We start from the raw sequence: 17,976 nt of genomic DNA, 5'->3' as shown, positions 1-17,976 counted from the left end.
AAGGTGGAAGGGGTCACAGAAAGCAGAAAGGATAGAAAAGGGATCTTTTCCTCCTCCTTAGAGAACATGTACATGTAATTGTGAACATTCCTCATGCTTAGGGGAGGGGACTCTGACAATCTCCCATTCGCCTCCCTCTTTCTGAATGCTCACTGTACCTGCTTCCTTGTTGCACCACGTGGAGTCTGGTCATGTGTATTTAGTGTACATGTGGAAAATAGCATAGGCTTTTGGTTCCTGAATCTCCAGAGCAATGTACCTGCATCCAGATAGTGGACTTTGGGTGAGCAAGAGATTACACTTCTCTGTGTTAAAGCCACTGCTACAGCGTAGCCTGCCCTGTCGTCATACGTCTTAACAATGCAAACACTTTGGGTATTTCTACTTGGGTACAGCGCTAACCATTTATGAAAATATACTTGTGAAGGGTCCCTGAGCCTCTGGAACTAACATTCATTTTTAACACTAATTGCTCTGTAAACATACAGATACCAGTATTTCCCTTCCCAGGCTCTGTATTGTGTAGTGAAATGAAATTTGTTGGTATGATGTGGGAGCCAGCCCACAACCAGATTGGGTCCTATGGGGCAGTTGTATAATTGAAGGGAATAATTAAAAAGACAAATAGTTTTGGGTGCTCACCTCTCCCATGAAGCCAGGTCTGAGATGGCGAGGGAGTGAATGGATTCTTTCACAGCTTGGTCTTGGGACATGCAAGCTGCCCTAGCTACAGCCACCCACATGGATAACAAGGTGGGCAGTGCCCTAACCTAGATGTCCCTGAGCTCATTGGGGGAGTAACCTAACATCAGTGCTGAAACAGGTAGCAAGGGGTCTACAGGCCTCTGAGGGGTTAGGGTGGGGGTCGGAGTAGCAACATGTCTGCTTCTGTAGGTAAGGGATGCTGACTGCAGTGTACATCAGCCAATGTTACTTGTAAGAAGTAACATTAAGGCAACAATATTATGGGAGGATATTGTAGTGATAATTTTTAATTAGGAGGATGTGACTGGGACTCTTCTCCAACTCACAAATGTGAAGGCCTCCCTCCGCCAGAATCCTGGTCTCCTAGGCTTCCTTAATCATGAGCATAGAGAATTTGTTTATATACATTCTTCCCAGTTCTGTTTCCCACAGTATGGTTCGGTGTTAGTCTTTGTTGACTAGAGAAATAAATCCAGTGCCATTCATATGTGTGTAAGAAAGAGCTTTATATACAAGAACAACTGTACATTGAGAAAACATCCCAGCCCAGATAAAGTCCACAAGGCTATTATTAGCCCATTATGTCATATACCGGTTTATAAATTCCTCTTCAGACCCATGCAACACATGCAGTGATGCCAAAGGCAGGAAGATCAGTGGGCAGAAAGTCTTGTAGAACCAGTGGCAGTGGAAGCTTCTCAGCGCTGGGGGGCGTGGGTCTCCATGTGGCTCTTCCAGGGCTCTGGCTCCATCAGAGTACCTCCAGGTGGCTTGTCAACAGGAATATCAAGCAGAGAGATAGAGGGTATGTGTCCCACCTCCAAAGAGGAAGAAAGTAGTTTCCAGAATCATGAGGCCAGGCCCACACAGAAGCATCATTGGTTATGACCTGATTGACACTCTAGACTCCACCCGTTTGCTCAGGTTGACAGATTATATAACTGCCACCGGCTCTTTTATTCAGTCCTATAACTCCCACCAAATAACTGGATGGGAACAAGCAAATAAGGTGTGCCAGGCTCTCACTGTAGGGGATCGGTCAGGTTTGCCATTCCCCAAGTCTAAGAGTAAGCCATTTCAGAAGCAAGAAAAGAGAATCCCACAACCCGCCACTGCTGGAAGAAGAGCCAGCAGTGGAGCGCAAGTATGAGGTCCCTGTGTGAAGTGGTGAAAAGCAGTGGGGACACCAGACACTGCAGCACCCAGACCATGCGATGGGGCAGGGAGCTGCTTGGCCCACCGAATAAAGACAGCTGAGTGCCTCAGGCCGGAGGCTGACCTAAGAGTGGGGTGTCCAATGGGCATCTATCAGCATTAAAGGAACTTTGTAACACGCGTTCGCCCTAGTAGGGCAAGAACCAGATGGCTGAGAAGCTAAGGACCAGAGATGTGCCTGCCAGCATGAGAACCACCACCATAGTTAGAGTAACTGTATCCTTAATGTTCTCTTATCATGACTTGCTATCTGTTAACTTCTGAAACCAACCTCCATAATTGTCTGAGGTCTGTGTGGCCACTGCAATGGATTTTTGAACCTCACAGAGAAGTGGAGCGCTATGGGAGGAAAAGATGCTGTCAGAATAGGGTAACAGAAGCTTGTACGATGGAGACATGTCTGCCTCATAGAATCGAGCCTTGGGCTGGTGTGGAGTTGGGTAGCCAGAGGTTAGAGGTGGCCCCCATTCCATTTCTTAAACTGTTATTAGCAAGAGTAATGTGGAGCCCTTAGAATTAAACTCTTCCCCCAGTACTCATAGCTTCCTCTTTGGGATATCAGGACTAAAATCATAATGCCTTTTATCCCTAAGATATCCGTCATACCCTGTGCTTTAATTCTCAGGTTGCTCTTCTCAATTTCTTTCTCTGTGGTTTACCAACTGTCTTGTCCTTACTCCTTACTCTTAGACCATCTATCTTCTTGTTGGAGAGATTTCTGTCTCCTGTGTTCACTGATGATGTATTCCCAGTGCCTAGTACCTAGTAGGTGCTCAATAAGTATTTAATACACGAACAAGTAAGAGATGGCCTAAAATTTTCAACATAATATCAAAGAGTTCCATGATCTCGCTCCCAAAATTAAAAATAAACAGGAAAGCAGAATAGCTTCTGATGAGTTTCTATACAACACAAACATTTCGTGAAACATTCTAAATATATGGAAAAGTTGGGTGAAAGTGGCTCATAATAATATTGTTCTGAAATAATTTCTAAAATTTGAGGGGTATTTTGAATATAGCAAAGTAAAGTGCTGATAAAACCTGTCAAGACATAGTACAAAAACCCTGAACTGTAATCAAGACTTTGACATGGCCCGTCTTGCCATAATCCCTTTCATGAGGTGCTGTAGATTCTAACCGCCATGCCTATGGTTAGAATCCCAGGTAGGAGAGAGTCCTCTGCTGTGCTAACAGGATTAAGACACCTACTTTATGAGAAGGTGTAACTCAATTGAGTCAACTCCCATTGTTTCCTGGGGGGTAGAGTTTCCGGAAAGCCAAAAGCCACAACCCCATGAAAGCCATTCTTTTCATGACACCTCCTTCGTGACTGACCATTCATAGAAGGAGGGAGACCTGCTTTGATTTTCAGGGCATTTCTGCCTTCTGGCTCCTGACATGGTGTTTGGCTGACCTCCAGTTCTTGGGTCTTGATTGGCAGTTTTTACGTTTGTTTGTTGGTTGGTTTTCACAGCTTCTTATTTGACCTAGTTTTTTCCAGCTTCTTGTGAATGAGGAGGCTCTCTCAGACAAACGTTTGAACTTTGGATTTGGGTCTGAAGAGCCCCCACAACCATCAGAGCAATTTTCTCACGAATTCATGATTTCTCTGAGATGTTGAAGCAAATCGGGGAACCCAATGGGGCCGTGAGGGAATACACTAAGGGGAGGAGTGGTGGCACCTCAGGAAAAGAGTGGTCTAATATCTTGGAAAAGGTGGGCATGTGGGGCATCTTTAACCTACATCTACTTGGAGCTAGTAGTGGTTTTCCTAAAAGAAATGATTTTTACAAACTCTAAGACCAATAATAAAATATAAGTAAGAATTTAATATTTATTATGTTTGTTTATACAGTAACAAAACTATGCTTACAAGCTACACAGCCATTTTCTAAAAACACCAAAGAGGTCAAACAGTTATGACATTACAACCCTATAACTCAAAATTTAAAATATAGCTACCTATCTTTTACACAAATTTGCATTGACAGTTTTTCATGAAGAAAACCATTTAAAATATCTTAAAAATAGTCTTTCTCTGGTAATTCACCAGATACTTTCTGGAAGCTCGTTTTATTGCACATAACATATATTTGATTTGGGTTTACTTTATCATGCAGAAAATAAATTACAAATATAAATTTAAGAAAAGAAGGCAGGATATTGTTTTGTAGTACAAAATCAAATGAGGGCTGACATATTTCACAGGTTAATCTTCAGGAAATTTTATTCAGTGTTATATAAAGTAACTGATTAAAATAATCACACGTGAGATTAAATATAGTTTGGTAAAATAACTGTTGGCACATCTAAAATCAAAGAACAGCTACTAACTACTCTTTCAGTTGAAACCAACTACCGCTCTCCTTGCCACCTAACAGGATGGTCTTCATTGAAGTATGGACATATATTTAGTTGTGTCAAAAATATTCACGTGGCACAATTAAAACCTTGTCAATTCAAGGATGAACACACTAGGGGGCGCTGGACTGGACATGCCCTGTAAACGGGTTCCTAAGTAAAGCTTGTGAACCGTGTTTGTTTTACTTCTTGTATTCATTCAACGACACTGGCTGGTGGTTGTATTGAGGAGCTGTAAACATTCTCATTGTTTGTCTCCTGAGGTCTTGTCAGAAAACTACTGGGATTACAGTAGTCTAATTTAGTATCTCTGAAAATGTGCTCTCAAAATACTAAAAAAAGAGACAAGTCAGAACTGTATAACTTTTCCTATGACAAAAGCTATCTTTAAGAAATTCTTAGGTATCAAAATGAAGTATAATCCATCTCCAGAAGCGCTCATAAACTTCAGGTCACTTTTTAAAAATTAGAGTTAGCTCATTTAATCATATTTGAATGTCCTACATCTAACACTAATGTAGCTCTCTCTACTTCGAAGAACAAACAGTGTCAGCACAGTTCATGAGCTACAGGAGATGTGCTCAATATAGGTAAAAGAAGAAAGGCCAAGCATAGAAGCTACTTTGATACTTGAGCTATAAACCTATACTCTTTCAGTTAATTAAATACTAGGTAGCACTAGTTGGTATTCAGCGCAAAGTCAAATCAAATTGATCAATACATCTCTCTGATATACTTCTCAGCCTACTGAAAAAGAATTATTTCCTGGATACTGGCTCATCTCTGACTTCCAAGCGTACAAGGGATGAGTCAAGAGGCAACAGGAAAGAACACTCTTGTTTCTGGTATTACTTCTTTCCTCTTTCATAAGAGACAAGAAGTAACCACTTGAGGAAAAGTATAGGCCACATAATACCTTCTCTAGGAGAAAACTCAAGTGACTGAATACTATTTTACATTCTGGGGGTAAGAAAGCCTGGTAATTGCCCTTATTCCCATGATGGCTAACTTTCATTCAGGGATTTTAAAGACTATTATTTTTAATTTCACTGCTTAATATGGAATTTTCAGTGTTGATGATTACAAGTAAAAAAAACCGCATGAACTACATTTTATAGAGCATCACTTGCTTACATTAGCTGACAAAAATGTCTCCATTTCACTGTTAAAAATCAAGAAAAACACTATTAAAATTTCAATAGCCTAGAAAATAGAATTTGTGCAAATGCATTATAAAGCCCTACATTTTAGAGAGTATTACCATCTTGACACTAATCACCATGCAGTCATGTGTCAACAATGCAGCACGGGTTCTAGACAGCTCCTACTTCCACATGTCCATGAGGAAAGGGATCTGGCATCAGACATTTCCCCAGCACTTGCCTGTACTTTCGGTCACTGGTAATAAATGCCCAAAATGCTAGAACCATGCAGTTATAGGTTTTGATTAAATAATGTGACAAAGAATTGGCATTATTTTTTAAACTCAAGTCCATGTAATAGCAATACTTTTCATGCTAACATTTGACAGTTTAATCCTTTGTATGCTAGGAGAAACCATTTGTTATAAGTCTAGTACTGTTGTTTATTTAAAAAGAAAAACAGAAGAGCTAACTTTATGCCTATCAATAAAAGCCTGATCCAGTTAAACTTACTAACGATGCTTGTTGAAGACAAAAAGTAATTTCTAAACCAAAAAATCATGTTTAATATTTACTGAGGCATAGAACTATAAATGAATAATATTTTCCTGTTAAGTAACAGAAGACTAGAACTTCATAATTTACTGATTTAATACTTGTATTTCAAAGGTACTACATGGGTCCATATGGATAAGTGACTTCTATTTATTCTGCATATTACAATGGTCTACAATTATCTTTGACCTTGGCTAACCACTTACAAATTTAACTCTATCATGGATACGCAAGTGATACATCGATAAACTATTTTAATATTTGTCTTGTTCTTAAGAAGCAAAATGCTTAGGTATTAGTGCAAATATTCAATCTTTTGATTGTACACACATCATATTGAAATTACAGTCCTTGTTCCATGGCCCAGCATACAAAATTTGACAGGGTAACAATGTCATAATAGGCATTACTTTATGTAATTATGTCCTATGGCAGTGCTTCCCAACAGCAGCACACATGTGCCCCTGGATATCCCTGAGATAATTTTAAGTAGTTCATGGAAGAATTTTTCTTTAATAGTTATACATTAATATTATTGCTCAAAACACAGCTAAAGTGAAAAAAAAAAGCAAGGATTAAAAAAGTAAGTTAAAAAATAAGTAAAATGTTTTCATGTATGTATATATATATCTGTGTGTATATATATACATATATAACTACAAAAAAAGAAAAATATTACGGAAAAGCAAAGGATACATACATATATAATTATACACATGAGGAAGCTTTGAAAAGTTAGTGAGAAAATTTCATTTTTCCACAAACCTCTAAAAGCTCCCTCATATACAAATACACTTAAGAAATTGGGAAGGTGGGTATCTGGCTTTCATTTGGGAAATACTGTTTTAAGAGATCAACTGATTTAGTCAACATCACTTATAAACCCTATAATGTTGGGCCATAAAGGGGTTTCCTCTACTACTAGTTTTATTCTAGGACACATATTTTGAAAAAAAAGCAGGTTTTATATTTGATAATATGAAGTTGAAAGTATTGGATACATTTAATCCCTTTTAAAGGGGCTCATTCACCAAAATGGTGGAAAAAATTGGGAATATTTGAGAGACATGCTATTCCTAGAGAAGAGAGACAGCAGCCAAGGCACATTACACATTAGTTATCATTGCAGTATGTAAATAAAAGCAACCTAAGTAAGCAATAACATTGCATACATAATTATAATACTCTTTCATAAAAAAGAAGATAAGCTTGTGCACTCAGTGCTCTTGACTCGGGGACCACCTGAACACAAGTGTCACTAACATGGACCCACTCTCCTGTCGGCTCACTTTCACATTCTTTCAAACCTGGTGAAAGAAAGGGAAAATGCTTTATGTTCTTAGCAAAATTACAAACAGTAATAACATCCATTACAAACTATATTGACCTAAATTAGATCTTACGCAGGAAGTCTGTTTTTTCTGAAATGAAGTCTTTCAAGGTATTAATATAAAAGGAATAACTAAAAAAAAAAAGGAATAACTATTAGCTATCCCCAATTACTATAATTTTATTTACACTACATAATGAAATATTCGGAGCCTTGGTGGCACAGTGTGTTATGCAAGGTCAGCGTTTGAACACACCTGCCACTAGGCAGGGAGAAGAGACTGTTTACTCCCATAAAGCCCGCGTTAAGCAGTTTTTACTCTGTCCTCTATGGCACTGGGGTTGCATGGCAGTAGGTGAGGTAATACTAGATGGCACTGCACACAGTTATTTGCTCAGGGAAAGCACAATGTTCACAAAAAGACATGGAAAAGAATGCTTGTTCACTGACCCACAGAAAATGGGGAAAGGTTTTAACTCACTTTATACTGAACACCTAGTATATCTTCAAAAAGACACTTTGTAACACTAAGTACTACTCCACTATAATACATGACGAGTAAAACTCTTGAAAAATGGCGTGCTATTTCTCATTACATTATTTCATAAAGAGTACAGTCTTAGGATATTTAAGATGAGCTATAATTTTCTAGATACTTTTAGACGTAATTCTCATGTAATCTGGGGCATCCATGAAAATAACATCTCTCTTTTAGAAAAGTAAAAGCACATTCCTTCATTCCAACAAATGCAAAACCCCTTGGGATGACATACCATCTACACTTTTCTTCCCAGTGACGTGTCCGATGAAGCTCTTGGAAGGCGTCCTCACTTTTACATATGCGGTGTAGTGGCCTCCTCTCATTGAGCCACTATGCTCCACTACTCCATAGAGGCCATAAAGAACTTGCTCTCCCACACTTACGTTCTTCCAGAGAAAAACTCCAATTAGTATTACTTAGTGAAATATGACTGAAAGAAAGTAAAACTAAGCCATACATACATCCTACAGGCAAGTGAAATACACTGAAACACACAAAAATATCTCACAAAATCGCAAAATGAAAATGCTTGACACCGTTTTCTGTTGTGTGGTGTGGGTGGCAATATGAAAAGTTCTACCTCTTTGTATGATTATTATTTAGCTCAGTTACATATCTCTTACATCATCAGCTCTATTTTTAGGATGCTGGCACACAGGCATAAAGCAAAATGTAAAAAGAACTGCACTGGTCTATTACAGGGTTATCTGGAAGAGTCAGGAACTGGAAACACAAATGTGTGGTAAACTGAGGGACTGGCTGAGAATGTTTGCAGCTAACTCATCCATGCACATAATTATGGGTCTGCAAAGCTGACTGGTGGGGGAAACTCTCACAGTTAGGAGACATTAAATCTTAACGTGGAGGGCAAATATTTTGAGAATGATAAGAGCAATGAATATACAAATGTGCTGGACACAACTGATGTATATCTGGATTGTGATAAGAGCTGTATGAGCCCCCAATAAAATGATTTTTAAAATCGTAATACACATCCTCATGACTGAACACAATTCTCCAATAACCCCCATAAAAAAACTGTCATAAGGAGCTACCATATAAGACGAATCATTTCTGTATCTGGCTACTTCACAGTGCCTAAATATTATCTGTAGATAAAGGCAATCAGGTTCTATAGCCTACCCACCTTAAAATGTAGCAAGCTCTGTTTTGACATCTCTTGCTGATACTGATCAGATTTCTCCCACTGGGGAGTGCTCAGGGGGGGTTTGAGGTCAATTAGCCTAGGTGAAGACACTGACTCCCTTCATTACTGGTTTATTATGATATTACTCATTGACTCGCATGTTAGCTGTATGATGTGAATGCCTTATGAAAGATTTGTAAGCCCAATTATATATGCCCATAGGAAAACACATTCTCACTCAGCCCAGACACGGGACGAGGAGGCCCCGTGCCTCGCTGTCTGTCTGTAATATTTTCTACAATTGCAAAGTTGCTCCTGAGTACTCGTTCCAGTGTTGGGGACACCCTCACCCCAACACAAATGTCTATAAATTGGGGACTTATTGAATAATGTACCTACACAATAGTCTTATCTTGCTTGAAAAATAGAATAAAAACTAAATATATTACTATGGAATAGTCTTTGAGAATCATGTTAAGATGGGGAAAAGATAGTTACTGTAAGCTATGATTATTTAAAGGGCGAGTACAAATATGCACAATTGTCTGCTTATAGTCCAAAAAGCAATGGAAGGATAAGCACAGATTTGTAACGGTCCTCTATAAGGAGGAGGAGGACGCTGGTGGTACAGACATGAAGCTAGACCTTGAATTCACCTTGTTTTGTACATTTGATTCATTGAATGTTGGAATGTGGTAAGCCTTTTATAAAATTATTAAAATTAAAATTGCGAAAGCAATCACTAAACTAACACATACACACACACCCCGAACGGTATTTCCAGATGGTGGCATCATTACACAGGTGAACATCACCAGAGTCCTGTCAAAAGGTCCTAAGAGCCAATCTGACATGGTTCCCAGTGGTCAAGTTTGTATTCACTGAAATAATCTACTACACCACATTGTATAGAGAGTAAACCTAGTGAATTAGAGCCTATCAAAGAAGTTTAAATCCATGAATTTACCAATTGATAAACTAGTCATGATTTGTGCAAGACAGTGAACTAAGGAATTATTTTTAAAAAGTTGTCTAAAAGCAGGTAGTGAGAAGCATTCGGTGGTCCTGCCTTTCTTATAAGAACTATACCAAAAGACAACTAAATAAATGAGTGGAACGTCTCTTAAGAGTATTCAAGCTAATAAATGGAGAAGGGATGACAAACATCACTCTGTCATAAAGTGTGGGCTTCACTTGGAACCTGAAGTGCAGTGGATTATTTAATACAGCTCTTCTAGCCACAGCCTGTTACTCCTACCAAATAGACCTCCCTTTTCCTGATGTGTCTGCATAAGAAAATGCTGGAAGAGACTGATTTTAAATATGATACAATTGTGACTGTGAACATGTTGTGTTAATTGTGCTGGGTATAAAAGGAGTCATCTCAAGTCTGGGAGATCTCACTACCAACAAAACAGCCAGGAGTGTAGCATGTCCTATGGACCCTGAGATCTCTGGGCATTCATTCTCCTTGATTTAGGTACTGCTTTACCATCAGAAGAACAGCAGCAACAGAACCGGGAGGCAGAGTGGTGGATTTCCCAGGCCACAGAGCAAGTAGAACTAGAATACTTCTGGAAAGGAAACTGACTTGTGAAGTGGGGTGACTGACTCCAAGGCCTTACTTAGGAGAGCTGGGCTTGCTCACCCATAGAAAGAGAGCTGGTGCCTTTGGGGTGAGTGGAGTGGTACACCCTGTGGGCATTTACTGCCAGTTCCAAAAGAGCTCTGCAATATTACCAAGCAGGGCAGAGGCCAATGGGCCAGAGAGGCCAAAGACCAAAGAGCACAATAGACCTGTGGGCACAGCAGAGACAATGGGCACTGTCCTGACTGAACAACTGTATCTGGAGCATTTCTCACATGGATTATAACATGTTAACTTCTCTGATAAGCCCAGTAACCATATCATCTGGGCATTCTGTGTGGTATTTGTAATTTATTATCATATCCAGCAGAAAAGCAGTGTGTGTGGAAAGTAAAGTGCAATGGGAGGAATGGTTAGTCAGAATGGGGTTAAGAGGGTAGAAACACGGCCATCAGCTGTGGGAGCCAGAGATCAGATGTGGACCCCACGTCACTGTTTATTCAGATCCTAATTAATTTAAAAGGAAAAAGGACAATTGGAAATATAAACATTAGATGAAAAACTTTAATAGTTTTGGTAAAGTTAAAAAAAAGCAGGGGAAATCTTATCTTTAAGAGATACATAGCGGGAACGGGAAGGGGGTGGGAAATTAGCTGATGCCAGGGGCTTAGGTGGAGAGCAAATGTTTTGAGAATGATGAGGGCAATAAATATACAAATGTGCTTTCCACAATTGATGTATGTAAGGATTGTGATAAAAGCTGTATGAGCCCCTAATAAAATTATTTTTTAAGAGAGATACATAACATGTGTGCAATGTGATAGGAGTTGTACAAGCACCCAATAAAATGATTTAATTTTAAAAAGATATATAGCAAAAATAGATGAAATAATATTTTATCTGGTATTTGCTTCAAAATAATACAGAAGGAAGTGGACGACTGGGCAAGGCTGGCCATGCATTTAAGGTTGTTGGGACTGGGGAATGAATACCAGGGGCTCATTATACTGTTGTACTTCTGTATACACTGAAATTTTTCCCAATTCAGAATCAAAAACCAAAAAAAATCCTCAGGAAAATGTCAATCCAAGTGAAAGCAAAAATAGAAACTAAAACAAATTAAAAAGTGTAAAAAGGGAAAACAAAAGATATGTTAAATTTTAACCTAACTAGATCTGCAATAATCCATTTTCCAGTATACTCTGCAAGACTCTTCACAACCTGGTCAGTAGTCTAAGGGAGGCTTAATTCACACAACACCCACCATTGTCGTCACTGAGGTTTTGTGTTTGATTTTCTTTATATGAAATTTAGGATAGGTAATTCTACAGAGACAATAACTAGATTAATACTTCCTTAGGGTTATGGTAGGGGATCTTAAGGAGCAACTGGGACCTGATAATAATGGTTATAGGAATCCAGAAAATGTTCTAACATTGATTTTGGTGATAACTGTACAACTCTGATATATTTAAGCCACTGAATTTTATGGTATGTCAATTATATGTCCATAAAACAGTTCAGTTATGTCTATACACACACACACACTTTCACAAATTTAACATAGAGCTTGTTAAACATCTAACAGCTTTGATAACAGTTACTATGCTGTCTAAACCGAATAATCTTCGTCAGATGGCGTCAGTGTTCAACAGCACATGAATTAGATTCAGTAAGCAATTGCATTTTAGATCCTTCTGTTTTATCAGTATTTGGAAACTTTAGCGTAATGAGCATTCTGCCATAGAAACAAACAGACTGGTGGCCAGTGACTGATCACACAGTGTCCATGTCCTCAAGGAAGATAAGGGACTGTGAAGAAATAAAACCCATGACTTCATATACGTAATTATACACCAATTTGCTTCCTAAACCTAATTAAGCATTAACAATTAAAAAGTATTAAACTTACCTGACAATACACACCAAACAGCATTGAGACCGATGGCTATAGCACAGTTACATAGAAATCCCAAATGCTAAAACTATTGGTGATGGAAGCTCACGGTTCACTAAGAAAATATTGGGCATAAAACTGTTCACTTCTCTCAGCAACATCTGCTCCTAGAAGCATTTACAAGCTTTGCTCTTTGAAAGCACCACTGCCTTATTCTCACCTTTCCAGCATTCTCCTGTTTCCCCAAAGGCAAAAGTCATAGTATATTAAATTGTTCCATGTTTTTGATGGAATTTCACTAACTATAAAATTCATTTTGGGAGAAAAAGTTTATTTAAAAAGAGAAAACAAAAGCAAAGCCCAATCAACGAGAGAGACTATTTTTTGTTTATTATTCGTGAGTCCATTAAATATCTTAATATACTGTACCTTACAAGCAGCAGAACAGAATGGTGCTAAATCAAGGGTGACTGGAAAATCTACATGTCTGTTCACTTTGCGAAGACTCAATCCAGCCTAAAAAGACCAAAAAGACCCCCAGGAAACATTTAGTGCAATAAAATTAGATAGAAAGCATAGTGCTTTAATTAAAAACAAAATAAGAATCCTAGAAATTACTTTTTCATAGATATAAAAAAGTATGACAAATGAATCGTCCATATTGATAACTAATCATTACGTTTCATAAGTTGTTCATGCAAAAGGTTATTTACTTGGATTGGCATTTTACATGGGAATAGTTATTTCACTGTAGTTTTTTAACAAATATAGAAAAATACATCCAAAAGCCAAGCTACTGAAAGATGGTATCATGAAAATACCTCAGACTAAAGAGCCAGGAGTCTGGTATTCTAGGCCTGCCAACTTGCCTGACTAGCTGTGAGACTAAGCAGGTTACAGAGTTTAATTGAGCTTCTCCAACCTCACTTAGGTTAGGCCAGGTGCAAATGAATTAGATTGGGTCCTCCTCAGTTCTGAAACTTAACCACAGTAGTCAATTTCAAAGAAAAACCACCCTGACATTAAGAATGCTTTCTCAATAAAAGTAAATGTTATATATTATACACAAATAAAAGGAACCTTCATAATATTTTTCTATTTTTAATTTTCACTGGTAGACTGAAAACTGTATCACATGGATCACATAATGATGATAAAGCTAACTGACCGACTGACCAGGGTACTAGGCAGAAGACCTAAGCAGAGCTGGACTCTGCATGGACTCAACGTGAACCTGACAAAACAGACACCAACCTTTCATGCAGGGCTTTTGTGACTTCAGTGATACTTAGAATTTATACACCAATCTTTCAATTTGTACCATATATCTAATGGATGTTTATTTTATGCCTTTCAAATTGAAAAAAAAAACAAAGCACTTTATTTTTTTTTTTCGAAAACACTAATTTATTTTCTTCATGTGATCTTTAGAAGTCTTACCATGATATCTGACATGTGGTTATATCCCAGTAATTGTTACTTAATCTTTATTAAATTTAATTCTAACATGTACCACAATTTTTTTGCCTTACGTTTTAAAAGGTATCTCCTATAAGCAACAAATACTAGTACTGACAGCAATTCAGGCTCATGTACTTTCGCTGCTGAGAAATTATCCCATAATAAAAGAAATACTCCACTCCCATCTAGTCAATTCCGACTCATAGCAACCCTATAGGGCAGAGTAGAACTGCCCTCCTAGAATATCCAAGTCCATGAATCTTTATGGCAGCAAACTGCCACATCTTTCTGCCAAGGAGTGAGTAGTAGGCTCAAACTGCCAACCTCTTGGTTGGTAGCTGAGCACTTTAATCACTGTACCACCAGGGTTCACGAAAAGAGACTCATAAAAGTCTTTAACAAATTATGAATGCTTTTTTTTAAAGAGAATTATTTTTGGGTTATCTAGACTTCTATTTGGACCTTGATTTTTTCCTTGCCTTTTAACTGAATGATATATTGAATTTTCTCAATGTCATTCAACTACAAAGCTGGTTATCCAAGCATGTGATACCTAGGCTAGGCCTAATGTCTGGTGTGACTGAGAATGAGTGGAACCTAGATATTTGTGAAGTCACAATGGAATGACAAGAGTTAAAAGCAACAACTTTTGTTCAACAATTATGTAATATAAAACATTATCTTATGCTGTTGATACACATTTTGACTGAATTACTTTCTAGAAGGTGTTCCCAGCTTCACTCCCACAGATGTTGCCCTCATCAACACGACTATGGCTCTCCTAATTTGAACGGTTAAGAAGGGCATCTTTACTGTTATTTTACTTTTACACATTTTTTTCTAGAAACAATGGATTTTTCTCATCCTTTCTTAGAATTTGTATCTCTCTTTTTATGAACTATAATTTGTGTGAGTTTTTTTATTATATTTTTCTCCTTTTAAAAAAAATTTAAATCATTAGGGGCTTGCACAACTCTTATCACAATCTATACATACATAGTGTCAAGCACATTTGTAGCCATCATCATTCTCAAAACATTTTCTTTCTACTTGAGTCCTTGGTATCAGCTCATTTCCCTCCTCCCCCACCCTTCCTCCCTACTGAACACTTTATAATTTATATATTATTTGTTCATGCCATACACTGACCAAGTTCTCCCTTCACCCACTTTTCTGTTGTCTGTCCCCTGGAAGGGGGTTATATGTAGATCTTTGTGATTGGTTCCCCCTTTCTAACCCCTCTCCTGGTATTGCTAACTCTCATTATTGGCTGAGGGGCTTATCTGTCCTGGATTCCCTATGTTTCTGGCTCTTATCTGTACCAGTGTACATCCTCTGGTCTAGCCAGATTTGTAAGGTAGAACTGGGGTCATGATAATTTGGAGGTAGCAGGGGGTAAGGAAGCAATTTGAACTAGAAAAAAGTTGTATGTTTCATTGGTGCAGTGTGGTTGTTGTTTTTTTTAACAATTTATTGGGGCTCATACAATTCTTATCACAGTTCATACATATACATACATCAATTGTGTAAAGCACATCTGTACAGTCTTTGCCCTAATCATTTTTTTCTCTTTTCTTTTTTTACATTTTATTAGGGACTCATACAACTCTTATCACAATCCATACACAGTGTGGTTTTTTTTAAAAAACTATTAAAACCAGTTGCTAGCAAGTTGACCCCCACTCCTACTGAGCCCACTGTGTCAGAGTGGGGTAGTGTTCAGTGGCTGGTCTCGGGAGTCGGTCACTAGGTCTGCACCACTTGATGCAGGTCAATGTCCAGCATTTAGGCTAGCAGTTGAGCACATGAGCTGTTCACACCACACAGAGCACCCTACTTTATTATAAGGGCCTTGATCGTTTTTAAAGGGATTTTATTATCTTTTTAGGGTATGATTAATTTGCCATGTTTATGTCAAGTATCTATCCAGTTTGCAATTTGCCTTCAATGGTTGTGGATGTTTCTGACAACGCAATTCTAAAGTCACTATAGAGTAATAAGCTTGCAGGGATGGTGAACAACTAGCAGCAGAGGGGGTGTTCAGGAACTTTGCTCCCGACAATCCCCCACCCCTGGGAATGAGAATGTAGGCACTGACATTGAGCTAGAGAACATGAAGGGATTGAAGACATCTATAAGTATAATTTTCTGAGGGCATGAATGCCTTCGGCAGTCTCTTCCTCATTAGGGACGCCATGCCAAATGCAAACCGTGGTATATCACAAAATTAACTGCTTCACCCTGGCATGACCCTACCTTGTTGAGAGAGTCGATGGCATATGCAAACTTAATATAAAGTATTCTGAGGTCATGAGGAGGGGACCAAGGACGGAACATCTGCTGCTGTTTTCCATGGCCACACACTCCATGTGTCCAGTGTGTCTCTGTAACTTGCTTATCGAAAAGTAAGGATGTCATCTCATCTTTCGGTGAGTGGGAGTACAGATAAAATCTCTTCCTGCCAATCTCTAGCTTACCTAAAATGTTGTAAGACACAATCAAAGCTCTCAATCTTTTCTTTGGTTTTTCTTATCTGTGCTTTATACTCAGAAAACTTTCCACACAGAGGTCAAGCTAATATTAATTTATATTTTATTCTCTAGTCTTTTTTCAATGATTTAGTGTGAAAAACATTTTTTACCATTATCTGTAAATTACTCACTCGCTGTCATCCTAGTTGAAAGAAGGTAGAAAGGGTAAAACTGCTTCGGTGGGTTCTGAGACTGTAACTGTTTCTGGTACTGGTAACAGAGTATAAAGGGAAGCTCTCCATTATTTCCTCAGTATATTTCCCCCAAGCATTTTACTGAAGAGTCCCAATCCCCCTGGCCCAGTGATTTGAGAACCTTTCTTTATTACAATGACTTACATTTAACTCATGTTTCATTGTTGACCATATAGAGCAGACTGTTTCAATTTTTTTCTTTTTTTTTAGACTGTTTCAATTTTTATCATTTTAAAATTGGTATAAAAATTATTCCTTTTTCAACAATATTTTACCATTTTCACTTGTTTACTTTTCCTGAGGAACTTTGAAATTACTTATTCAGATTTTTAAAATCACTTCATTGAGACCTGAGATTGGAAAATTCCTCTTTCCAAAATCTTCAACTATTGAGAATTGAGCACTTTTAATTAAAAAGTCCTTATGGGAACTAAATTAACTACACAGAACTGAATAAATATTAACAAAGCAAACAAAAAAAATTTTTTAAAGTCTTATGAACTATGATGGCTGGAAAACCAGTAAACTGCACAAGACAAATGTTTACAGTCAAGAGATTACCGTTGAATACTTACACTATTCCACAAACTTAGGACTCTGCAGAACACACACTAACAACAAAAAAAAGGGCTCGTACCTGATGGAACCTTTTCAGATGGAGGATTAAGACAGCTGGAACAGCAGAAATGAGCAACTGCTTCCTGGCATTAGTATAAGCTCCCTCTGCTTTCGTTTCTGCATGAAACATAACATGGTTATTGGTAAAACTCCATACTTACATATTATCTACCTTACAGGCATCGTATCACATTTTGAAAAGGCCTAAAAAGGAAACTGGATTCTGATTATGCGGCACCCATCTGCTTTATGAAAATCCACTCAAATGAAAGGATGATTTTTTAAAAGGCGCACACTTATAAAGACAAAGAGGACAAGTGACACTTGCAACAAAATTTTGGGGGCTAATAAGCAGCAAATTTTGTAAATACCTTTCAGCAGTTCCAATAAACAAATTGGGTTACCGTATATACTCACTCATGTATAAGTCAATTTTTTCCAGCACATTTTAATGCAGTTTTTGTGGTAAAATTAGGTGCCTCGGCTGATATTCGGGTCAGCTTATACTTGAGTATATATGGTAATTACTTGCACTATTGGAAATCATGGTGCCTCAGGAAGAGAGTCATTCAGACCCACAGCAACCCTATAGGGCAGGGTTGGGCAACCCTCTAGGACTGCCCCTGTGCGTTTCCGAGCCTGCAACTGTGGGAGGAGAAGGCCTCCTTTCTCTTGGTTGGAGAAGCTGG

The 17,976-nt window shown here is 38.2% G+C and overlaps 1 protein-coding gene across 3 annotated transcripts in view; it reads right to left on the bottom strand.

Moving 5' to 3' along the window:
- Positions 1 to 3,731: 3,731 nt before the first annotated feature.
- Positions 3,732 to 17,976, bottom strand: part of USP45 (ubiquitin specific peptidase 45) — an 81,806-nt gene continuing 67,561 nt past the window's right edge. For all 3 annotated transcript variants that reach the window (XM_075554736.1, XM_075554737.1, XM_075554738.1), the window contains 4 exons: positions 17,307 to 17,404; positions 12,913 to 12,999; positions 8,084 to 8,237; positions 3,732 to 7,287 (listed from right to left, as the gene is read on the bottom strand). In XM_075554736.1, the coding sequence (XP_075410851.1) occupies positions 7,157 to 7,287; positions 8,084 to 8,237; positions 12,913 to 12,999; positions 17,307 to 17,404 (470 nt within the window). In that variant the 3' untranslated portion in view covers positions 3,732 to 7,156. The remainder of the gene's footprint in view (positions 7,288 to 8,083; positions 8,238 to 12,912; positions 13,000 to 17,306; positions 17,405 to 17,976) is intronic.

This window comes from Tenrec ecaudatus, chromosome 7 (assembly GCF_050624435.1).
Source record: "Tenrec ecaudatus isolate mTenEca1 chromosome 7, mTenEca1.hap1, whole genome shotgun sequence".
Lineage (NCBI taxonomy): Eukaryota > Metazoa > Chordata > Mammalia > Afrosoricida > Tenrecidae > Tenrec > Tenrec ecaudatus.
The sequence above is the reverse complement of the archived record's forward strand: the minus strand, read 5'-3'. Positions and strand labels throughout refer to the sequence as shown.